Source organism: Botrytis deweyae (genome assembly GCF_014898535.1).
Source record: "Botrytis deweyae strain B1 chromosome Unknown BDEW_038, whole genome shotgun sequence".
Classification (NCBI taxonomy): domain Eukaryota; kingdom Fungi; phylum Ascomycota; class Leotiomycetes; order Helotiales; family Sclerotiniaceae; genus Botrytis; species Botrytis deweyae.
The window spans coordinates 1-24,734 of NW_024066245.1; the positions used below are offsets into that span (position 1 = coordinate 1).

Consider the following 24,734-nt stretch of genomic DNA (forward strand, 5'->3'; position numbering starts at 1 on the left):
GGCGCTAGCGCATGCGCTAGCGTGGTCACATGATTCCTGTCCCAACAATTTTTAATATTAAAAATATTAGAAATTTAAAAGTATTAGAAATATTAATATTTTTAATATTAAAAATATTAAAGATTTAAAAGTATTAGAAGTATTAGAAGTATTAATTATTAGGATTGATTTACTTTATTATTAACCTATAGAAGTATAGAGTGTTCTGAATATATTTGGAATAGTGAATCTACTATATAAACCCTATCAAGTGGTTGCTCCCTGATACTCATCCCCGTTTTATACGGACCCACTCGGTATGTATCAATCAGGAAGGAGCTAGCTCCTTATAAATATAGATCTCTATAAATATAGAAATAGCTAGAAGTATATATAACTATAGCTAAACCAATCATCGAGATTATATTCAAAGTATAATCACCCTCGTTCAAATTTGCTTTGTAAATAAAAAGCTTAGAATAAGACACCCTTGTATTCAAAATATAAAATTAGAATTAATATACTTTACTACTAACCTATAAAAGCGTAAAGTATTTCGAATATGTTCGAAATAGTGGATCTACTATATAAACCCTGTCAGGTGGTCGCTCCCTGATATTAATATTATTATTATATTAATATTAATTGTTTCAGAAAAAGAAATTAAAGTCTATGAATTCCTAGGGTTTTAAAATTATTATAATAATTAATAAGAAAAAAAGAAATTCTACAAATTCCAAGTCTGAAAATTTCTTTTTCCCTAACGGCTAGTTTATAAGTCAGGTATAAAAGACATTTCAGAATTTTATTATATGATATCATATTGTTAAAAGTTTAATATGAATAAACTAAGAACGATAGAGATTTTATAAATTTAGGAATTTATTTGTTAGTTTATATTTCTAGGCTTATAATTTATTAAAATAGATTATAATGAGGAATAAATTAGTTAAAATTAGAAATATAGTTTATTATATAATTATTTAATTAAAGAGAGCTAGAATATAGTTATGTCCTTTATAAAGTATAATTACCTTACGAATCAACGCTAGTATTACTTAGATCATAGTATTAATACTATGAAAACTATTTACTTTTAATATATAATAATAATACAATTAATATTAGAGTACTTTTATTATTATAAGTCTATTCTTATAATAGTTTTATTATACTAAAAGTGATATTACTAATAGCCTTAGACTAATTAAGTTCATATAGACTTATCTCTTTTATTATAAGTTTATAATATTGAATTACTTAAAATTATTAAAAAGAAATTTCTTAAAATTATTTAAAATTATTCCTTAGAAAAATAAAAATTAATTAAAGAAAATCTATAATATGTAATTTCTTAAAACTATTCAATATTCTATTAAGAAGAATAAATATTTTATTATAATTTAGAATAGAAAACCAATTTTCATATTAATTAAATCTTATAATATAATAAAATATCATTTAAAAGTATTGAAAATTATTTTCAAGATAATAGAGATAGGTTTTATAAAATTTATAAGATTAAAAGTTTTCTTTTTTAGCTTTTTCTAGAAATAATCTTATGAAATATTAATAATCATTACTAATAGAGATTTTTTTTTAAAATTTTTCGAGTATAAATACCTGATCTATTTCTCTCTTCTTTCTTTCCTTTTTCTTTTCTTCTTTATTTATAAAATCCAGTCTTCGAATATATATATATATATATACATATTTCAATAATAAAAATCATAACTTACTACTTGTTTTATACGAACATGTCGACTCCTGATATATTATTATCTTCTCTAGAAACAAATACAACTCAAGGTAATAATGACCACATTGTCTTCTCGACTTGTATCGTGATTTTGCTAACATTAATTCCAGCTTCTCTTACTATTACTGCATATCGACAACATCTGATTAATCATATCACGAAAACACCAATATCTTCACTTCCACGTCTTCATCTCCGCCTTAATCTACTTGATCTCGAAAAGTTCGAACTGAAAAATTATCATCATGATATGATGAACAAACCTTTACCTGCCGGAACTACAATGACAGATGTGATGAAGAGGAATGCTCTGTTCGTTAAACATGTCAAATTTCTCGATGATCAACAAACGATGGTTCGAAAACAACTATACAATGCAATCCGCAAAATGCAGATTCAGGAATCAATTATTCGTACCGCTCCCGCTGAGATCAGATCTAAGCTCTTGAATGGCCAAAAGTTGTTTGGTCAACTTCAAGCTGAGATAGCGTGTGGTCAATGTGTCGCGATAAACACTCGTCGCATACATCATTTACATCTTTCCCTTCAAAGATTATACCGACAAGCTGTTGACTCGCAACGTCAACGTCAACGTCAATGTCAACGTCAATGTCAACGTCAATGTCAACGTCAACAAGCTAGACGATCGAATGCTCCTAGTCCATCTACAGTTTCCATTGAAACTCCTCCTCCTCCATATTCGGCTAATTAACAATTGGTTGTGCCGGTCTATCGAAGACGTTCTGTGCTGTAAGTTACTATCGCTAATTTGCGACCGTGAATTCATAGGATAAAGTCGGTACTAATCTTTGCTAGGCATATAATAGGCCAGAAGACTAAACGTCTCAAGCTCTCTTTAAATTGATTGAAATGATTATATACCATCTGATCTCTCAGTCATATTGAATGTTTCGAGCACATACATCATGTTAATTCGAGATTCAACATTACGAGGTTTTTTTCTTGGGTCTTTTGTTTGGATGTAGCATTTATCGATCCCTATTACTTCTTGAGCATTCTCTTCTAGTGTTAATCAACTTGAGCATTTGAAATGGTTTAAATTGTCATTGTTTTTACTCTTTTCATTTCGAGTTTAACTCGAGTACTTCAACAGTGCAGTTTGTAAACAAGTCTGATATCTCAACACGTATCATATCTAAGTTAATCCAAAAAAAAAAAAAAATTTATCCTCATCATACTACCTTCTTATATAATATCTATAACTCACATGATTCTATAATTTATTTACATTTAACTTATTCAAATCAAAGCTATATACTCCTTCATCGTCGCTTACTTACAACTCTCTTTACAATCTCAGAATAACCTTCCTATGTTCTCATCAAGAATACCAGTTCTAGAGACTTTTACCGAAGCACAACGTCATGATTTCCTATCTACTCTAAGAACCAAAGCGTCGAAGCGTCTTTTTTAATAATGAGCTATCTCCCTCTAGATAATCGAGTACAGTATACATCAGACAGACATCAGTTCTATATCAATATAATTTCCCAATCTTCTACATTTCTAATAATCTTTCAATCTCCGAAATCCTGCTCTTTCCATTTCATCCTCAGTTTCTTCTCATTCTCTTTAGAACTCGACACTTTTTATTGTCTTAATTATATTATTACTTTGAATCTCACTCTATCTATCGATTAATCTAAAATAGATATATATAATTATACATCTCATTATTTAGAAAGTAAAAGAAAGTACAATTAGATGCCTATTTCATCCCTCCATCATCCTCTCCCATCCCATTCACTCCCCATACAACAAATCGATTTCACAAACCAGTCATTAATACCAAGATACTTCACTTATCTACTTCCTCATATTCATATACCCCGGCCAGTTAGATAGCCTTAAACAGATAGTTATTATACAATCTATTCCATTCTCTATTCCATTCTCTATTCCATTCTCTATTCCATTCTCTATTCCATTCTCTATTCCATTCTCTATTCCACTCCCTATTCCACTCCCTATTCCACTCCCTATTCCACTCCCTATTCCACTCCCTATTCCACTCCCTATTCCACTCCCTATTCCACTCCCTATTCCATTCCCAATTCCATTCCCAATTACACCTTCTCGGGATAGCCAATTAGCCAATTGTCGAATCAGCGAATCAGCGAATAATACAAATCTATCTGTACACATCTTCGTATAGATACATAGATACTTGATAATAAAAATCCCGTAGTATCACGATAATGTCAGCTTATTAGTTAAGGGGGTACATGTAATTACACACATCGTGATGCACAATTCATGATTCAGGATTCAGGATTTCGATTTGCGATTTATTTAGGTACACCGGGATGTTGTGGATAGTAGGTACACAGCACGACAGACAAAAGCATCACATCACATCACAGCACACACCATCACATCACACCCACAAAATTCACCATAATCGAAACCCATCTATTCCGTCTCCCCTCTTCTCCTCTCTCCCCTTTCCCCTTTCCCCTCCCCCCCCTCTCCCCAAACCAAAAATCCAACCAAAACTACACAACCGCGACCCCCAAAAACATCCCCAAAACCCCCGCATACGCTCCCAAAACCAGCATGACATCTTTCAATCCCCACTCTCCTCCCCAAATGCCCCCTCTCCCATCTCCATCTCTCTCCCCTTCAATCCCTTCCCATCCACTTTTTTGCTCTCCTCCTCCATGGATCATCCACACGAGTATGATGCCCATAATCGCCACGCTGACTCCGATGATTCCCACACCGCCGGTTTTGGAGATGCCGCCGGGCCAGAGAATGAGGATGCTGATGGGGGTTAGGATACTGCTTCCGCCTGTAGGGAGAGGGTAGTTAGTAGAGATTTAGTGGTGGTGTTTTGATTTGGTAGAGAGTAGATTTTAGATGTTAGATGTTAGATGTTAGATTGTAGAATATAGATGCAACCCCCATCCCCCCGCCCCCAAAAAAAGAAAACTCACCCACAACTCCCCCCACAAATCTCCCCAACCCCCTCCCCTTCCCTCCCCTCCACCCCCTCCTCCTCGCCTCTCTCCTCACACCCCTCCAGACCCCATTACTCACACTCCAATCCGTCTGATACGCGACCAGCTTCCTCTCCAACTCATTGACCAACCCCACTTCGCGCGGATGATTCCACGCGCGCGCACATTCGAGAATCGCGAGTTGTTTGCCGTAGAGATGGAAACGGGGGGGAAGAGATGATTTAGGGAGATCGAGGAGGGGAATTGGTGAGCTGAGCCAGTAGGTGTAGTTGCGGATTGAGCGGGCTGGGAGGGAGGAGAGGAGATTAGTGGGATGGAGATTGCGGGTGGGTGAGAGGGTGAGGGGTGAGGGAGACGTACTATATTTTTCGAGATCTTCTTGAATTTGGTCCCAGCGGGCGGGAATACGTACTTTGATTTTTTCGTTAGCTTATGATTCAAACTTCCAGCTCCAAACTCCAAACTCCAAATTCCAAACTTCATTAAAAAAAGAAAATCCAAAGTGAAATAAGCAACATAAAGCCAACCTACAATCCTCATACTTCTCATTCCGACTCAACAAAATCCAATTATGCATATGCAATTTCGCCGTCGCGTGCAAAATGTCCTCCAAATACATTGTTCGCAGCATTGCTCTATGTTCACCCATTGGGTATCTATTTTCTTATTAGTATCTACTGCCCACATCTCCTTCCCACATCTCATCTTCCACCCATTCCATCACATCTTCCACCCCAAAGAAAGGAAGCAAAACTCACACATCCGGTAAATCCTCCGGCCTGGGATCATATTTCTCCAAAAACTCCCCCAAATCCCTCGGCGCCACTTCCTCTTTCCTCTCCATCCTCATCGGTCCCGTGAATCCACCTTCTCTCACCCCCTCACTTGCCCCTCTCCTCTGCATCACCGGTTTCTTTCCCTCTCCCTCTCCCTCTCCATCCTTCTCCTCCCCCCCACTCCCCACCCCCTCCAATCCCATTTCCCTCTGAACACCCAACGCATTCCTCAGCGCCTCTCGAAAAATCCGCGTTCGATAATGCACCTCCTTCTCTTCATCTCCCAGCAGCACATCATACTCACAACTACACCCCGCACTCCCATCTCTATTCCGCCGAAACTGATGTTCAGCAACCTTCTGCTTGAGATTTTTCTTGAGTCGGGAGTGTGGAGAGAGGGGGGGAGGCGGTATAGCTGTAGGTACAGAAGTAGGAGAAATATGAAGAGACCGATCCCGATCATTCGGATCACTCATACTAAACCCTCTTCTTCCACTCCGAGGAATCTCTCTTCCGACTCCGACTCCCGTTCCTCTCGCAGGAAGAACACCCAGATATTCATGCAGACGAGAAAGTTGCTCCTGATCCAAATGACCCAGATTCAGATCCCGATCCCGATCCCGATCCCGATCCAAATATATCTTTTCCCCTCCTCGCGAATTCCCCAAATGTGCAGCGCTCGCACCATTGGTATTCGCAAAAACATTCCCATTCCCCGGACCCGAAAGCGCACTCCACGATCGCTCACTAAAAGTGACGCTCTTGGGACTCGGACTCGGAGGTGGTCGGAAAATCGTATCGTGTCTGTAGGATGCCGAGGGGATGCTGAAGGGTGAGTGTTGCGATTGGGGAGAGAAGAGGGGAGAGGGGTTAGGGGGGATGTGGGAGCGTCCGCGATGGTCGCCGGTGAACCCTTTTTTGTAAATGCCGCGACTTTGACCGCCTTCGAGATCGGGGGATCGCGAGAAGAAGGAGCGCATGCTGGTGGAGGGTCTGGGGGACGGGGGATAAGTATTTTTGTAGGGATGATGGTGGTGATGATGTTTTGTATTAGGGGGATGGATTTGAAGAATATAACTGAAGAATGAGATAGATAGATGAAATGAGGTATACATGTTCTGAAAAAAGAAACAATTTGGTTGCACTTTCCCAAATTGCATAGCGCCAACTAGTTGTACACCATCTATTATTATTTCTATGTCTAGATATAGTCTATCTTTTCTAAAGTCTAAAATCTTCGCCTCTCTAGTTGTATCTATACGTCTATGACTGCAAAAAAACCAGACTTCCAATACTGCACACACACAACCAAACCCCTACAACTTCGATTTGAATTTCTTATTCTCCTCTTGCAATGGTGCAGCCTCGCTAACATCCACTTTCTTATCATCTGTGTTCTTCGCTGGACTACCAGGAGTATCCTTCTTCTTCGGTGCAGAATGATATCCACCCTTTTCATTATCCAAGTTTGTGATTTTACCCTCGCTATCTCTTTGAATACCCAACTCAATCAACTTTGCAAAGACTTTACTGAAATCTTCAAAGAACTTTTCCTTATCATCTGCATATTTTCCTACCCATTTCTTGAACTCCTTATCTTGTGTCAGAGCCAAATCCGTTGGAAGCATCATCAATTCCGTCTCGGTATCCTCATCATAGTTGACGAATTGTTCGATTCCATTTGCCAACTTCTTTTTGCGCCATTGAAGAGAAAGCAAAAGTCTGTAATATTGATTCGAGAATCTCGTAGGATTATTAACCCAGGCTCCCTCGAAACCAGATCGATCGCTATGGCATCGTCCCAGATTATGAGCTCCACTCAACGCCACGATTTCCTGATCATTAAATCCCATGCGGTAGAAAATCCATCGAAGATGATCGGATCCTTGTGCTGCATCTGGTAGACGTCCTCGCGGGGGCAATTTCGAGTCATCAACATAATCTGTTCGTCCACCTTGCCATGGGATATCTGGTCCACCCATTTCTTTGATCGCCACTACTCCTGCTAATGTCCAGAGATCCGCATACGTTATCCAGGGATGCTTGGCTTTGACTGGTTCGAGGAAGACTCTCGCGTGTTGTAGACCAGCGTTTGCTGGATCTCCTCCTTCACTCTCGTATCGCATACCAGCTCCATTGGATCCACCCGTATCTGTTTCAGAATCGTATGTTCCGGCCGAATGCCTAGATGATATTAGTTTGTGAATGAGAAGGAATCGTTTGCGCCAAAGTGGATTGCATTAATTGCGCATAGTCTGGAGAAGACATGGAATGAAAGATCACATACCATGCTAAGCGCACAAGAACTGGTCCAGCACTGCCATCATCATATTCCGGTTGGTGTAAAAGGCCAACAATATCCTTTCGGACGGCGGCAAAGTCCCCTTTCTTACTCATTGTAACTACTGTATCTTTGGACAACTTCTGAAATGGAATATATATGAAATTCGAACGTTAAAGAACACAAAGAAATCTAGGGTAATTGCCACCGACGATATAAATGAAGCAAAAAGTAAAGTAAAGGGGAAACACGAGGAAAAGTCAGGGAGAAGACTTCAAATCAAAGAGACGCCATACCGAGGCTCGCGGCAATACCTACCTAGAGTCCCCCATTCATATGCTAATTCCTTTACCGCGCGATTGTCTTGTGAAAAACCGGGGCAGAATGATACAAAGATTGTGGGTCAAGTCGATGAATCATGGAGTTTTAATCACAGTGATAAGGGAGTGATGTTAAATTTCATTTTCGTGATACGCCAATTCTTTTTTACCGAGGTCGGAGTATGTAAATAAATTTTGAGACGAGGATATGATTTCTGTGGGTGTGAGTTTAGCTTCGTCTGTGTGCTTACTTTTTTACTAGATAATGCATGAGGGGTGTGGTTAGCCTGAGAGAAATTGAGAGCAATCGAATGGCGAGAACGAGAGTATGATTTCTTTCCGAGATGATTGTTGAAATCGAGTATAGAATAAGTTTTTGAGATCAAATTGTCAGTCAGTCAGCTAGTTGGCTGATGACATTTAGAGAATAACTTTGAGGGATGAGGCTATTCGAATGTCAAATAGATGTAGACAGCAAACAGAATTCCTCATGCGTTCAACTTCTGGCTTACCTAGATATTGTCACTGTCATGTCAGCAGCTTGTGAATGTTTTCTCAAATATACCTACTGAGATGGATCTTGTAACAAGATTACGGACATTCGATGCTTCGATCAATTGTTTGCTTCTGCGGACCTGATGCATACAATGATATGAACGTATTCGAGTCTCAACCTATAGCACAATCGCATCCGGAATCTACATCATCATGCGATGAGAGAAAACAGAGAAGAGCCATCTCATATACCTACGTAATATTGAGGCATTACCCACAAAGACCAATTCACATGACTTGTTCCCATGCAACATCTGAAACACATCTTTCTGGATTCTACAACGCACAGGAGTGTGTTTTGTGTCGTACAAACAAGCATCAAATAGTGGTTTGGTTGCGGGTAAAACGTATCCTTGTTGATGACATCCAAGGTACGCATCCAATTGGAGATGTTGCTTGCAAACGTGGGATATTGTATTGTTGTTGTTATTTCTTCAAGTGCATGTACCGGTACCTAATGCTCTCTTGATGGTGAGAATGAGGATGGATGGTCAGCCGGCGGATCGGAATTCTTGTCTTGAATCCCTCGAGAACATCAACATCAATTTCAATTGAGCGTTCATCTTTTCTTGGCGCCGCGTGGGAGCATGGGATGGATTGAATATCAAAATGATTTTTGATATGGTGGGGCAAGTCGATTGGGTGGGCCGGAGATCCAGGTACAATATTAAAAGAAGGGAGGGGTCAGCTGAAAATTCATTTCCAGAACTCAGAGACTCGCGACTTGAATAGATAATGGATTGAAACCCGAGTACAACTTGTACACGGAGAGAATGAGAATGGATATTGAAGGACCTGCTTTGGTACCATATCATAGTATATCTGTTGATGATATTATATTATATTTGTAGGATAGACAAAACTCCGTACATGTCATGTCATGTTCGTGTAAGACAAATTGCTTAACCGGATTCGATGAAGGGGGTGAGGGTCATTAAAATGTATGGTGACGCCAAAATCCACTTTCTGCATATTATAACAAGACTTGACTTCTCCATAACATTGCAGCAAAAATGTCAAAAAGTTGACTTATTTCCAATCACACACAGGCTGAACCCAAAAAATGAAGCACATGAGGGAGTGAGTTCAAGACATCTACCAATTATTAGTCTTTTGATACCAGTCGGATGGGTAAGAATTTGTTCTCTCTTCCCCATTCTTTTCATCGTTCATCAAGAATTGTGAATCACTTCAATGAATATACATTCTCTCCCATCTGAAACTTATATAAACATCGAGGAATGGAAGAAGCGAAGATTAATGAAGACGTCACACTTCAAAGTTTTGTCAGAAAAGAGAAGGAAAAAAAGAGGGGATGGGTATGGGTATGGTATGAATGTGTTATATATCAAGAGCTATCAGAGAGCGGTTGTAATTAATAATTACCGAAATCGACCTTTCTGGACCAAAAGGAGCTGTTAATCCATTCCCATATCGGCATATCCGAGATGGCCGGATTACTGCATTCATCAATATCAGTCTGAGTGACAGAAGGAAAGAGGAATGGCTGAGGGTCGACTCCGTAATATTTCCACGAAGGATAAGCCAGGAAAGCGAAGAAGAGAAAAGAGGATGGTCAGATTCTTATCATGAAGAGAAGTTTGGAGTGATTAGGTCGGCAGGTAGTTATCAGTAGTTCGTAGGTAAGAAGATAATGATCCCTTGTTTGACCAAGATAGATCCCCTGTTCATTTGATATCAATATCATTTTGCCTATCGTTCCACCCACGTTGGATGTGAAATTGCCCTATCGATTTTTAGGTTTCCAACGTTACTTGAGCTTAAAAGTTAAAGCGTGACCCTTGAAGAGAATCTGGTGGGCAAGGAAAGGAATCCATTGGTGGTGTATCAATTGAACCCGGTTGTTTCATTTGACCCGCGGCGGGAAGATGAGGGAGGGAGGATCAGAGGAGAAGGGAGTTGTGACTGTTGGAGAAAGGGTTGTCAACGTACCTCGTCGTACCTACATTGAACGGAGGATGTAGGAAAGATATCATTTGGAGGTTGAAAAGAATAAACCAAGCAAAGAAAGTAGATTGAGAGGTAATTAAAATACCATGGTACATTATGATTAGCTCTTGGTAGATGTACCTCCTACATGTAGGTCCTTGGATTGAAACTTTGTAGATGTGACACGAGCCGTCTAAGGTCTGTCACCCGTGACCTGTGAAATTAGGTCGTTAGGTAGTGAAGTGTGAAATGAGTGAAGCCTGATATTAGTGAAGTGTGAAATGAGTGAAGTGTAAAATGAGTGAAGCCTGATATTAGTGAAGTGTGAAGTGAAATAAAATGAAATGAGAGAAAAGGCCAACCCCAGACCAGAAGCAGAGCCAGAGCCAAAGCCAGAGCCAACAGCCAGCGCCAGAACAAACAATAGTCTGCAAGCAATTTCAACTCAACCCACGAATACGAAAAGCAGTTACTCAATTTACTCCATTCACTCCCATTCACTCTTCACTCTTCTCTTCTCTCATCTTTCCAGTCTTCTCCCATCTCCTCCCTTGATACTCTTTCTATATATATATATCGTATATAGATATATATATACATATACATATACCTATATATATGTAATTGGCTTATTAATAAATATAACAAATCAATCAAATTATACTACTACTACTACTACTACTACTACTACTACTGTACTACTACTCCTCCTCCTCCTCCTCCTACTATATATTTTCTTCTTCATCACCTTGCTTGCTGTCGTCACTAGCTTAATTTCTTCCAACCAACCTTGGAATCCATCGCATCCCATCGCATCCCATCCCATCACATCCACATCCACATCCACATCCCTATCTTATCCGTTCGTTCATTTATTATTGTACTCACAACCCCCACTTCACATTATATTTCTCAATCGAAATATCGACAAAGTACATCCATACAATACAACACAATACAATACAATACAACACAATACAACACAATACAATACAACACAATACAATACAATACAACACAATACAATACAACACAATACAATACAATACAACACAATACAATACAACACAATACAATACAACACAATACAACACAATACAATACAACACAATACAATACAACACAATACAATACAACACAATACAATACAACACAATACAATACAACACAATACAATACAACACAATACAACACAACCACATGCAATCATTCAATTTATCCATACGCCTCGTCTTCTCCTTTGATTCGTTTATCGAGGTGGTATTGGATTGTTTGCTTGCTGGTTTGATCGTTTGATTGATGGTCCATGGTTGATTGAGATTTACGAGGTACTTAGTCACACTACAGTATATCAAAATTACGCTCTTCATCAAAACATAATCCCTGAAAAACAGTTATCATAACGTTACTTTGGATTTAATTATCCCTCCCAAAAAACCCTCAACCTCAACCTCAACCTCAATCTCCTCTTCCTCTTTTTGTCTTCTAAAAGAACAGAAATATATTAACTCTCGCTCCAATTATCCCGCATTCTCCCTCCCCCCAACATGTCGAATTCGGAACAAAGAATGCTCGAGAGCCGAATACAAAATGGAAGTCTCGAAGCTGTGTCAGGTCTCATGTCCGACCAAGCTGGGCATAGTACAACCACTTTTATGAACGATGTAAAAGCAACACAAAACTCAAACATTTCTTTACCTTTATCTCTTCAATCAAATCAAATCCCAGCTTTCACGGCCATCTTCAAATCGAATACCATAGCACCTTCGCCCCCTCACAGCAGATCCACTTCAACAAACGAGGCATACACCCCACTCGCGCTTGACACCACTTCTCGTCTTCACCCAAATATAGATTCGTCATATAGCCAAACTCCGAGTCCTCTAAGCGCGGGTCTGCGGATACAAACCGATATCGCTCCAGGTTATACAATAACATCTGCCAGCACAGGAACCGGAGTGACTGAGCGCGACTCTCCCGATACTATTCGCATTCCATCAAGATCCGGTGGGCAGATAGGAATGTCTCTCGCGCGAACTCCAAGTGTGAAGAATGTCCTGGCGAGTAGCATAGGTAGCAACGGTTCGGCGCCAAACTCAGCATTATCCTCACCAATGTTGAACGCAATGGCAGATGTGACCCCTCTCCCCTCACCACTCATGTCGGGAGATTCACCGGGACCATGGAAACGATTAAACTCGAGACGAACATCCCGCGAGCAGATGCTACCAATGCATGCGGATTCGGCTCTGATCACATCAAACGGCGAATCAGTTTCCTCTGCGATTGCCAATCAACAAAAGAGAAGAGTATATCATGGGTTAATAACAAATGCTGTCGAATCTGGGTTGACGGATGCTCAAATAAACCGAAAAAAGAATGCTGAAGGACACACCCGGAATAGAAGTATGAGCGAATATGTACCGGAAGCTTCGCAAGTACCAAAACCTCGGAATGTCACTGTATCGGGTTCACATGCTCCAATCATGGATGGAGCAGTAGATGGTCCACAATCAGACATGCATATGCGGAGAGAACCACATTTAGCAGTTCAACGAGGATTGGCTCCCATTCCAAGACCACCTACCCCACCATCGAGTCGAACGGGAGGGGAAAGCAGTGATAGTGATTCATCATTGACCACTAACAACATTCCTAGAGCTCTTCGAAAATCGAGATATGAATACTTTGATGCGTATACTAGAAATGATTCTAAACGACGAAGATGGAGAGGTATAAAAGTTTTGGGCCAAGGCACTTTCAGCAAAGTGATTTTGGCTACCAGTCAAGTCCAAGATGCCGAAGGTCGCATAGATGAAGACAATGTGTTCGGGATTGAATCGATTGTTACACCTATGGAGACAAAAGTCGACCGAAAAAAGTTGGTAGCGATTAAGATTTGTGAACATGGTCCGAAAGGAGGGGCATCTGAAGAAAGAGTAGAAATGTCACTGAAACGTGAATTGGAAATCATGAAATCGATACATCATCCTTCATTGGTTCACCTCAAAGCTTGGAGCATAGAAGAGACTAGAGCTATTCTGGTTTTAAGTTATTGTCCCGGTGGAGATCTATTCGAAGTGGCCAGTCAGCATCGAGATATTCTCGTCCCATCGTTACTTAGACGGATGTTTGCAGAGCTGATTGGTGCTGTCCAATATTTACATGATAGGCGTATTGTTCACCGGGATATCAAATTAGAAAGTAAGTTTTTGAAAGTTTCTTTGGTGATTTACTCAAATCCAAATGTCACATACTAACCAAGTCTCCTTTTTGTTCAGATGTCTTGGTCAACCTTCCTCAACATGAACTTGCAAAACCACAAGACTGGACTAAATATCCTTACTCCATCATCACCCTCACCGATCTCGGTCTCTCTCGACGCGTAGCCGATGATGAAAAACTTACTACCCGTTGTGGATCAGATGATTATGCTGCCCCAGAAGTTATCATGGGTCAACCATATGATGGACGCGCTACAGATGCTTGGTCTCTTGGTGTCTTACTCTATGCATTACTGGAAAGTAGATTGCCATTCGATCCTAATCCAGGAATGCCAGAAGGACACAAACAACGCAGTCGAACAAGTCATCGAATTGCACGAGTTGAATGGAGATGGATTGAATATTTCGGTGAAGAGGGAGATCATGAGAGTGACCCGGATAAATTCAAGGAAAAGGGATTGTTAGGTGCAATGGAGATTACAGAGGGATTGTTGAAGAGAGCAAGGAGTAGATGGACATTGGAGAAAGTTCAGGAAAATGAGTGGGTCAAAGGAGGTGTTGATGTGGAGGGTGGTGTCAAATGGAGAGAAGAAGTCATTCCTGAGGAAGTCAGAGGTAGTGTGGAATTCTAGAGGGGCAGATTGACTGAAAGGTTGGCATGCAACCTCAATTGTCCCTGCATACTCTCGATATCGACTTTAGCTTCGATCTCAGTCTACCGATTGGCTATTTGCTCTGTTGTTTTCATGATAATCTCTTCTGTTCACGTTCTATCATCAAAACAGCAAAGATCGAGATTTGACCCTTTTTTCTTCTTCACGTGAGTTTTGCTTGCGCTTGTATTGCGATGTTTTTCATGGAGAACTTGCATGCATGGTTTATAGCATGGTGTTTATGGATTTTGGTTTGGGGTTTAAAGGGCTGGACAGACGGAAGTACGAGGGTACGAATGTATATGTTACTATTCGATTCAGTTCCACGGATGTTTTGTTTATATAATATGGATTTGGGTGGGGTTGGAACGGGATGGGATTTGAAGGAGTGATGGATTTGTGTATATTATACGGGATTGGGAATCGGGGTGGATGGGATGATGTTGTGGAGGGTAGGGGTGGGGTGAGAGAGGATCGGATGGATGGAAGGACGGGCGGACGGGCGGGGATTTTATACCCTGTGGGAATTTGGAATGTTAATATTTGTTGCGTGAGGGAAGGGAGAGGAGAGGATGGAATTAATGGTTGGTATGGGATGGGGTTGTTTTTTTTTCCTTGATACTTGAGTGGGGAGTGATTGTTTCGTAACCGAGAAGTAGATAGGGGGTTGGCGTGGGGGTAGGTGGGGTAGCGAGAGAAATGCACCATGAGAGGTAGATGCGAGGACGGGGGCTGGAAGGTAGAGAAATGCGTTAGAAGTTTGTTGAAATCATAAGATAAGAAGATAGTGAGAAAATAGATGTGTTATATTGAATTGCGCTAAATCGAAGTGAATTGAATCGAATCAAAGTGAAAAACAAAATTAGTGATTCGAAAGGTTCGTGAATTTTGTGGATGGGGAGTGGCGATGACGGAGGGATACAGGGGTAAATAAGGGAGTGAGTTGGAGGGTTAAATGTAGGTAGAATATTCATTAATTATATTTGTGAGATGAGTGAAGAAAGTATTTTAGGTGGATAGATAGTATGTAAGTAAATAGATGAATGGATAGATGAATAGATGAATAGATGAATAGATAAATAGATGAATAAATGAATAAATGAATAGATGAATAGATAAATAGATGAATAAATGAATAAATGAATAAATGAATAAATGAATAAATGAATAAATGAATAAATGAATAAATGAATAAATGAATAAATGAATAAATGAATAAATGAATAAATGAATAAATGAATAGATGAATAAATGAATAGATGAATAGATAAATAGATGAATAGATAAGTTTATTAATTTTTATATTTAATTAATTGATTATATATATATGTATGTATGTATGTATGTATATATGTATATATGTATATATGTATATATGTATATATGTATATATGTATATATGTATATATGTATATATGTATATATGTATATATGTATATATATATATGTATGTATGTATATAAGTATAGAAGATTTTATTTAATAGGAATAGAAATAGGTAAGGGAGAGTTGTTGAGAATTATTAATGATTCTTGAGTAGGAATGGAATTAAGGGGGTAGAGGTTAAGTTTAAGTTTTGGAGTGGGGTGGGGTAGGGTAGGGTAGGGTAGGGTAGGGTATTGTTGGATTGTTGGATTGTTGGATTGTTGGATTGTTGGATTGTTGGATTGTTGGATTGTTGGGTTAAAAGAGTTGGTAATGTAATATTGGATGGTTGGAGTAGAAGAGTTTGGTATTGTATTGTATTGTAATGTAATATACCTAGGTACCTAGGTAGGTAAGTAAGGAAGGGGTTGAATGGATGAAAAGGAATTGGATTGTTGGATTGTTGAGAGAGGGTATTTGAGAGAGGGAGGGGCGGAGGGGCGGAGGGAATTTGATGGGATGGTGGGATGTTGGGAAGTTGAAATGGTTTGGAAGTTTGAAATGGTTTGGGAGTTTGAATTTCTTTTGGGTATTTGAATATTTGTTTGGAGTCTTGGATTCTTGGATTGGGGATTGTGGATTGGGACTTGGAGGATTGGGGTTTGGGGTTTGGGGTTTGGAGGATTGGGGTTTGGAGGATTGGGGTTTGGAGGATTGGGGTTTGGAGGATTGGAGTTTGGAGGATTGGGGTTTGGACGATTGAATACTCTAGGCTGATGTAGGGGGTAATAAGTAATGAGGTGGTTTAAGGTGAAGAGAAGGCAGAGAAAAGGTAGAAAGGGATCGAAAGAAAACTTGAGAAGAGATTGATATGATATGATGAGGAGACCGTGATAAGAGAGTAGGTAGTATGAAGGGGATCGAGGATCGAGGGGTGGGGAAGTGGGTGGTGAAAGGAGGGATAGGGAAGTGATAGGAGTGTTTTTTGATTTGGAGATAGATAGTTAGGTATGGAATATAAGGTGATGAATGATGGATGATGGTGATGGATGTAGAGGGAAGTAAATCGAGTGTAATGGAGAGATGAGATGAGACTTTCTATGATGATATCGTATTGATATGATTAGAAGATGTTTAATATTAGTTCGTCCAAAAGGGGGGATAGTAATTGTGAGTTTGATGGGGTTGGTGAGGAAGTTGATGACGAAGTTGATGACGAAGTTGAAATAAGGAGATGGATAAGAAAGTAGATGAGAAGGGAATACTGATATTGTGGTTTTAGAAAGAGAGATAGTGTTAGATGGGGGTTCGGTGAGTTCGTGGATGAGATCCGATTGTGGGTGTTTGAGTTGAGATTGTGGGTTGTGGGTTGTAGTTTCGATGGGGTGGTTGGAAGTAAATTTTTCGAGAAGTCGCAGAGGGTGGTGATGTTTAGTTTGCTTGATGGGGTGGGAGTTGATTCTAGAGATTAGACGGATTAGAGGTTGTGTATAGTAGATGGGAGGTGGGATATGCGTTATGTAGTTAGTGCACCAGTGGGTGTATGGATTGACGGGTCACTACAAAAATTGACTTGTGAATATCTCTTGATATATAGAATTAGATATCTTGGAAGTTGTTGCGATCATTCATTAGATTTAGAAAAATCAAATTATGAGTATTGATATCAAACAATTGAAGAATGAATTTATTAGAAATTTCGAAAGTTGGGAAGTGTACCGTCAATCCATGCACCCACTGGTGGTGTATAAAATTTAAGAAGAGAAGAAGTGAGAAGAGAGGAACAAATCTAAGAGTGGAAGCGAAAAAGAGAGGAGTGGGGTTAGTGAACAGTATTATGACAAAACCGTATGAATTTATAACTCGATGTAGAATTTCAGGGCGAGCTAGCTCGCTAGTATTTCGGAGTGTCTAATATTTTCTATTATTTTATATTGTTTTTATTATTATTTATATTATTCATATTATGTAGATGATTTAGATGATTTAGATGATTTAGATGATTTAAAACGTTAAAAAGATAATAAGAATAAAAAGAATTTGATTTATTAATTTAAATTTAAATATCATAAGAATTAAGCGTTTAAGAATTGATCTCTATATATATTAAATATTATTATATTAGAATTACAATTAGAATTAGAATGATTATTTTGTTTGCTATAGAAAAGCGCGTGAGCTGTGTGTAGTGAGGTGATTGGTCAAGATGTGGAGTTGAAGAGCTGGGTGTAGTAAGCTGAATAGGAAAATGAGAGGGCCGTTGACGGAGTTTCTGGTGTGGCGTACGACAATGAGTTTGATCGGAGAACATATAAAGAGCCGCATATTGGAGGAACAAGGCAGATTTTTGTTAGCTTATGAGAGTGGATGCCTAGGATAGACCATCTTCTGAAAGCAAGCTAGGTTGCACAACTAATGCTGACATGTATGAAGAAAGATTCAAGATTCACTCAATCGATTGTTTCCACCAACCGTACGGCATTTTGCCTACACTGCTGTTGGGAAGAAGCTCATGCAGGTAGTCTGGGTGTTAAGCTGATTGAGCTAAGAATGGATGGTAAAATTGGCAAGGCTTGGAAAATTGGATGAAGGAAAAGAGAAATTATGTTGCATCTCGGTTTGCGATCGCCATCACTTCTGAAAACATGGTTTGTTCCCGACACTTGCGATCTGAAGCATGCTATACATGAGAGATGCTGTGTAAATGATCCTCGATCGTAAAAACATGGGGTCATGATGTGCCAATTGGTGTGGGTGAATCAAATATCATAAATCACGACTTGGATCTTTGCCTAGTCAAATGCTTTTAGGTTGTACTTGCACACGCATGAACACAATGTTGTGCAGCTTAAAAGTAGTGCAAAATCGTTTACAAGAACCATGGAAACTTAAGATGGCACTGAATCTGACTTTTATATTGAAGGCTCATTGTGTACATCAATTCTGACATGTTAGTCAAAGCCTGACCCTATGCGAGCTCGATAGAGGCTGTGTTGTGATTCGGGATGGTATAGACTGGTGTTGCGAAACGACTCTCTTTCTGAATTGCATTATCATTTCATTCCATTTCATATTATATCGGTGCTAGATCTTAATATCAACAGTCTTTGCAGAAATCGATATCTAGGTTATATCAATTCCGTACGAATATAGGGTTATTGTTCGAAGTTGTAGCCTGATATCGTATGACCAAACTGGGTGTAGAGCCTCGCAGGTTGTCTGTCGTATGAATCTTTCATTTATTTTCAACTGACCGCCATATCAAGTGTGCATCCATAACACAGAGTAATTGCATCGGCGTGCACTACCCATAAATTTCAACAGTTTGGTAAGTTTGGAAACCTCCGACTATCATTACACAACATTGTTATGACACCCAAGTACCCAAGTACCCAAGTGCGCCTCGATGATCACAAACACAACATGTGCTGACCCGAATAGAGAGATAGGGATGATATACAGCCAGTTATAATAGCTAAAAATGACATTAAACAAGAGATTAGACACTTGGATGCCAAGCTAAGAGAGAGGCAAATGTGGAGAGGTCGATAACGATAGTTCGACACCAGCACTGCCTTAACATCATCAACTGTTCCTGGAGGGGAGTGCCGCTTTTCGATAGTTCGTATTGTAGTGAGAATCATTTGGCACCATCTCTAAGAAAAAAAATGGCTACGCATTTTCCGTTGGTAAGTCAATCATCTCATCACAACACAGCTTCACTGGATATTTGTTGATAATCCACGCAGCCTTATGAAGATTGTTCTATAAGTATTGGTGACTCCTCCCGTAGATTTGACATGATTCGTAGAATCCAGAGAACTCCCTCGGAAATTATTCAACTACTGATCCAAAGATATATTGTTATCACGTTCTACTCGAGAGCCGAATACCTTCGCGTTTCACACCCAGCCTTATTACTCGACTCCACTTCTATAGCCTTCGCCCTGTACTTCTCCACGTGTTATATCATCCGGCATTAAGTCACGATTCTGTCTCCACTAAACCTTTGCCTTGTACCTCCAGGCTTTTATGGTCCTACATATCTCGCAAAAGCCTCGCTTCGTATCATTCAACTGTCTCAGCCTTCCCTGACTCTTTTTGGTTCTTCCTCCTACACACTTGTAGCACTTCACTGACTTGAATTCGCAATGCGTATGTTAAATTTTTCGAATATTTCTTCTCGTCTAAGCTAATTTAATCTTGAGTTTCAACAAGTGATGCTCTTGCCCTGGTCTTTGGTGTCGTCTCCGCCGTACTGGCCGGCGTCGCTATATTCATGGCTCGTAAGGCCCGCATCATGATGAACGATGGTATGTAACCCCGAGCATGCCCTCTCTTAAACCTACTTCAAGCTTGATGAGCTGACCCAATAGCCCAATAGTTATCGATATCGAGGCACATCCCTTAGTAGCAGGTTATCAAGAAGCTTCCAGTAATGAGAGACAGGGTGGTAACAATGAGGCTATTGGAGACCTTTTGGGGTCGATTGCCAGATTGATGCATTAAAGAGGCGGGAAGAGGATGATGTGGCATTTCTCTTGAGGTATTAGGTTCGCTTGGAAAGAGAGATGAAGGGGGATGGTCCGAAAGAAAAATTGTGTTATTTTGAGATATTATGATGGGACGACGCGTTGTGACTGATAGACTTTAATGAGGGAGTTCACGATGAAAGCAATGAATAGCTATAGTAGTATAAATAACGAGATACTCATACAGTAATAACATCATATAATACTATTCTATATATTTATACCTCAAATATCAAAAATGCTATTCGGGGTCTGGTATATGCTAATTCAGATTGTTCTACTCTTTGAAATATTATTATTCTAATCTCAATGAAATAGTAAAATTGGAATTTTAGAAATTGAAAAATGTATATGAATCTCTTAAATAAAAAATTTTATTTTTTTTAAATCTTTTAAATTTATAAAAATTTAATCTTCTTATCAAAATTACACTTTCTAGATCATTAAATACTTCTTGGATTTTCCAAGATTTCTGATAGTTAAAAAAAGGGGGGGAAAAAGACTAAAATAGTAATATTTTATGAAAATACAGAGTGAAACAACAAATTTTTTAATTGAAATTATATTAGTTATAAATTTAATGTTTAAGATATTAATTCACAAATGTTATTATGTGAGATTTTTACCGATGTTTATGTGATGCCAGTACTATAATATTTAATAGGAAATTCTGTATTCCTAGCAAACCGCCGGCAAAAAAACTTGTCTGAAATACCACGTTAGTATTGAGATATAAGAAGCTGTGAATAATTAATGGAAAGATTGCAATTAATGATCAGATATAAATTCAATGGAGGAACATTATAGGATCTATCTAATTGTCGCCGAGAAGGGACTTGAGGGGAAAGAGATGCATGCACTATCTTCTTTCAATTGTAATTTAAGCTATTCTCTTAATTAGAGGTCTGAGTCGGTGTGTGAATTGCGAGCCAATGGTACTTTGAGTTAGAGAGATATCAAGTCCTAAAATAAAGCGTCCGCGTGATTAGGTCAGGAGCAACGAAGGGGGGAACACTTAACTCCCTTCACACATGGCTCTTCTTTTCTCTTTATAATGTACAACATCAAGTAAAGTTTTTAAAGTTCTATAGTTTTACCATGTCCAGCTCCGTGAAAGTGAGGAGAGGATCAAGAATACAAGAGGTTGAGGCTAATGATAGGATTGAATAGAGAGATATTCAAGCGTAGCTTATAAAATGAGGATCAATTGATATCCAGTATGTGATATCCTTTATTCAAAGTTTTATAATAAATTGCGACTTAGAATTCGCAATCTCACTTCTAGGAGGTTTCAGTAATTCTATTTTTGATCAGTCAAGTTCAGTATTTTGTCACGTGGGAATTCTAAAAGATTTTTGGGGTTGTGGTTTATGTAGGTTATATTATATGTGTAAGGAAATGGATTCATGGTACTTACGATCAAGTAGGAAAATTGAACAAAAAGAGAGCATTAACAATCTAGTATTCAACGCATCGAGGAGTTGTGTACAAAATACGTCATATACTATTCCAATTACTGGTCTACAATCCCGATTAAAAGATCAACTTCAGCTCTCGCAATTTCGAGTGTGGTAGCACTATAACTCCGAATGGGTTGACGATTTAATCTATCTAACTCTTGCCTCCAGTCACGAACTCTTCCAAAAGACGTTTCAACCTGTGTGAGATTGATTTGATGGCGCCGAACCTGACTTTCATACCTAGTAAAGTTTATTGCAGACAAGCTCAGAAGTCTCATCATAACAAGTTCCCTTGAGCGTAGGATATATGCAGTACTGAAGAATTCTAGGCGAGAAAAGGCATCGCTTGGAATCTGTAGTTCATCATGGAGATCAGTGAGATTTTGTTCAGTCTCCGCGGCTCTCAAACGTGCATCTGCGAGATCAGCCTCTAATTGTACGAGTTCTTGTGCTACACGTGCTGCATGGCTAGGAGCAAGTTGTGGTGCGGGTAACAATAGGGATAAAAGCCATTCTGGATGTGGGCCTCGTGCTGGAGTATCATAAATAGGTTCAAGTGTCTTTAGAATCAATGTTCTACAAGCTGGACAATCGCCATTTGGAGCCATGTTAATCCATTCCCTAATACATTGCAGATGGAATATATGATTGCATTGCGTTTTTACCGGTACGCCTTCCTCACCTATCTCATTGAGCGGCTGGCGACAAATCCCACAATCATCATCACACGAGGTGGATTCGACTTGGCAGAAAATTTCATGACCAATAGCAAAGTACCATTCAATTTTCGAAAGAGTTGTTCTCGAACGATGAAGTGCAAGGTTCAACATCAAGATTTGTCGAAGGTGTAAAATAGAATGTCTGATTAAAGGAGATGGGAATTCGCCGCGGAGTATGCGAAGCCAAAAGTCAGGAATCAGGCGCTGATTGACCACAATTAATAGCACATCGAGACTATCTCTAGGAAGCAAACTCAATGTTCTACAATTAGATAAACGGTAACTGGGATCTTTAAAATCATCAGGAGGGGGTAAGTTTTGGAGGCGAACCTGCAAATGCTTGGTTTCATCTTCAACATCCCGGACTTCATAAAACTCTACCATTAAATCAATTTCTGGGTATCCAAGTTGGTCTTCATCAGGCTTAGATATTCTGGGATCGGGAAGCATAAAGCAATCATTACAGAAGTCAGCATGTGTGAACACCATAGGGTCAGTCACCATGTTTCCGCAGAGAGAACCATTTTCCTGACATGGGCGGATGAATGAGGTTCTATGACCACACTCCGAGAAGAGAAAGTTAATGGTGATACACATCTTGCACTAGATTTTTTCAAAGAGCTTAAAGTTTCTGAGAATAGATAGATACTGGGTATGGTGGTCTGAATATGATGAGAATGAAGAGAAAATATTTAAGAAGAATTTTCGAGACTTTAACCCAAACCTCACAGCATTGTTCATGAACTGAATTTTCAAACGGCTCCCAGAGAATATACATGAACTTGTCTTTATTTTGATTGAGTTACGGAGTAATACTGAGTCTCAAAGACAAAGGCACAGAGACAATGTTACAATCGACTCGAAATAGCAGAACAAAACAAAGAATTAGCACAAAGAACCGATGCACACCAACGAAACCATTGTATTTGCTGGTCAACAGAACAAACAAAAAAACCAAATACGAGTGATCACCGTTTTTGATGCCAACAGTAGATTCAAAAGTAAAAAGAAAGATGTTCAAGTTCCATAATAGAGAAACTTTTTATCATAATAATTTAATGTCCACTCGCAAGACAACTCTAAACCTTCAAAAGACTGCAGATGCGTGAACAGAAGCGAAGAGTCCTTTATCGAGGCTGTTTTACACAGTCTCTTGAATAATCACACAAACTGATGTCTATATCTCTATATGCTCGATTAGCGTTGGTTTATCAGATGTCAAGATTTCAAAAGGCTTCATTGCTTGTAGGTTAAACAACCAGAGAATTCTGCATTTTTCCATAAATATTTAGCGATTATTGAAGATTGAGCAATGAAAATACAAACTGTAGCCTGTGAATGTACGATCGAAATCGGAAGAGGGGGGGGGGGGGGAGGTTGGACAGAATCGCCCAGATGTTCTGCTGGGAATGTGAAGATTGGTGGAGTGGACAATCAAAAAACAACGATTCCAATCTAGAAATTCTGATGCCTTGAGACATCTAAAACTATTCAGACATCCATATTCACTTGAACATCTAAACGCTCTCAGACGTTCAAACCCACTCAGATGTTTAGTCACATACAAAAAGCCAGCTTTATTTGAACATTCAGCTTAGTTCAGATATTCAAAGTGATTTGAAAGATGTACTTCGTTCAAACATTCACATTTGATTGTGTATTTTTCTAACCATCTAATCAATTGAGGAATTTGTAAGCGAGTAGAACGAATGGCTGATGAACTTCCACTAGATAAACTTCATGAACCTTTATAAATGAGAATTCATGATAGCTGCTTTAAGCCAACTAGTTAAAATCTGCGGTACTTATCTTTGGCAATGTGCTAACCCTATGGTATTCGACGTTCGAGAAGAGCACCAATTAGTATTGATGGACCGAGACGCTTAGGACAGCGAAACACACTGTTCAAGGAACAGAAGGATACATTTCTGATATAAGTTGGAATGGTGGGGAATTCCATTGGCACCAAGTAATCTTAGTGTATTTAGTGAAGAGGAATGACGTCCGACACATGACTCTGCACTAGTACAGCCGTTCTCCCACCAATCTTCCAAAATTCTCTTCTAATTCTCTTCCTCTCTCCTATTACCCACCAAAAGAATATACACCAAAAGAATTTACACCAAAATCCGCATCAACACAAAAATCATTCCTGACAGTATGATGATTCTCATCTCATT

The 24,734-nt window shown here is 39.1% G+C and overlaps 6 protein-coding genes across 6 annotated transcripts; 3 read left to right on the plus strand and 3 right to left on the minus strand.

Moving 5' to 3' along the window:
* Nucleotides 1–1,736: 1,736 nt before the first annotated feature.
* EAE98_010563 (uncharacterized protein) lies at nucleotides 1,737–2,450 on the plus strand (the record flags this gene model as incomplete). The annotated part of the gene is made up of 2 exons (XM_038958184.1): nucleotides 1,737–1,788; nucleotides 1,849–2,450. 2 exons carry the CDS (start codon nucleotides 1,737–1,739, stop codon nucleotides 2,448–2,450), a joined length of 654 nt encoding a protein of 217 aa, XP_038805368.1.
* Nucleotides 2,451–4,254: 1,804 nt separating this feature from the next.
* EAE98_010564 (uncharacterized protein) lies at nucleotides 4,255–6,475 on the minus strand (the record flags this gene model as incomplete). Its single annotated transcript, XM_038958185.1, has 5 exons — nucleotides 4,255–4,550; nucleotides 4,696–5,004; nucleotides 5,080–5,130; nucleotides 5,251–5,375; nucleotides 5,478–6,475. 5 exons carry the CDS (start codon nucleotides 6,473–6,475, stop codon nucleotides 4,255–4,257), a joined length of 1,779 nt encoding a protein of 592 aa, XP_038805369.1.
* Nucleotides 6,476–6,811: 336 nt separating this feature from the next.
* EAE98_010565 (uncharacterized protein) lies at nucleotides 6,812–7,892 on the minus strand (the record flags this gene model as incomplete). The annotated part of the gene is made up of 2 exons (XM_038958186.1): nucleotides 6,812–7,679; nucleotides 7,783–7,892. 2 exons carry the CDS (start codon nucleotides 7,890–7,892, stop codon nucleotides 6,812–6,814), a joined length of 978 nt encoding a protein of 325 aa, XP_038805370.1.
* Nucleotides 7,893–12,148: 4,256 nt separating this feature from the next.
* EAE98_010566 (uncharacterized protein) lies at nucleotides 12,149–14,457 on the plus strand (the record flags this gene model as incomplete). Its single annotated transcript, XM_038958187.1, has 2 exons — nucleotides 12,149–13,805; nucleotides 13,883–14,457. The coding sequence occupies 2 exons, from the start codon at nucleotides 12,149–12,151 to the stop codon at nucleotides 14,455–14,457; spliced, it is 2,232 nt and encodes a 743-aa protein (XP_038805371.1).
* A 5,537-nt stretch (nucleotides 14,458–19,994) lies between these two features.
* On the plus strand, nucleotides 19,995–20,352 carry EAE98_010567 (uncharacterized protein; the record flags this gene model as incomplete). Its single annotated transcript, XM_038958188.1, has 3 exons — nucleotides 19,995–19,998; nucleotides 20,052–20,156; nucleotides 20,228–20,352. The coding sequence occupies 3 exons, from the start codon at nucleotides 19,995–19,997 to the stop codon at nucleotides 20,350–20,352; spliced, it is 234 nt and encodes a 77-aa protein (XP_038805372.1).
* A 1,536-nt stretch (nucleotides 20,353–21,888) lies between these two features.
* Nucleotides 21,889–23,058, minus strand: EAE98_010568 (uncharacterized protein; the record flags this gene model as incomplete). The annotated part of the gene is made up of 1 exon (XM_038958189.1): nucleotides 21,889–23,058. One exon carries the CDS (start codon nucleotides 23,056–23,058, stop codon nucleotides 21,889–21,891), a length of 1,170 nt encoding a protein of 389 aa, XP_038805373.1.
* Nucleotides 23,059–24,734: the final 1,676 nt, after the last annotated feature.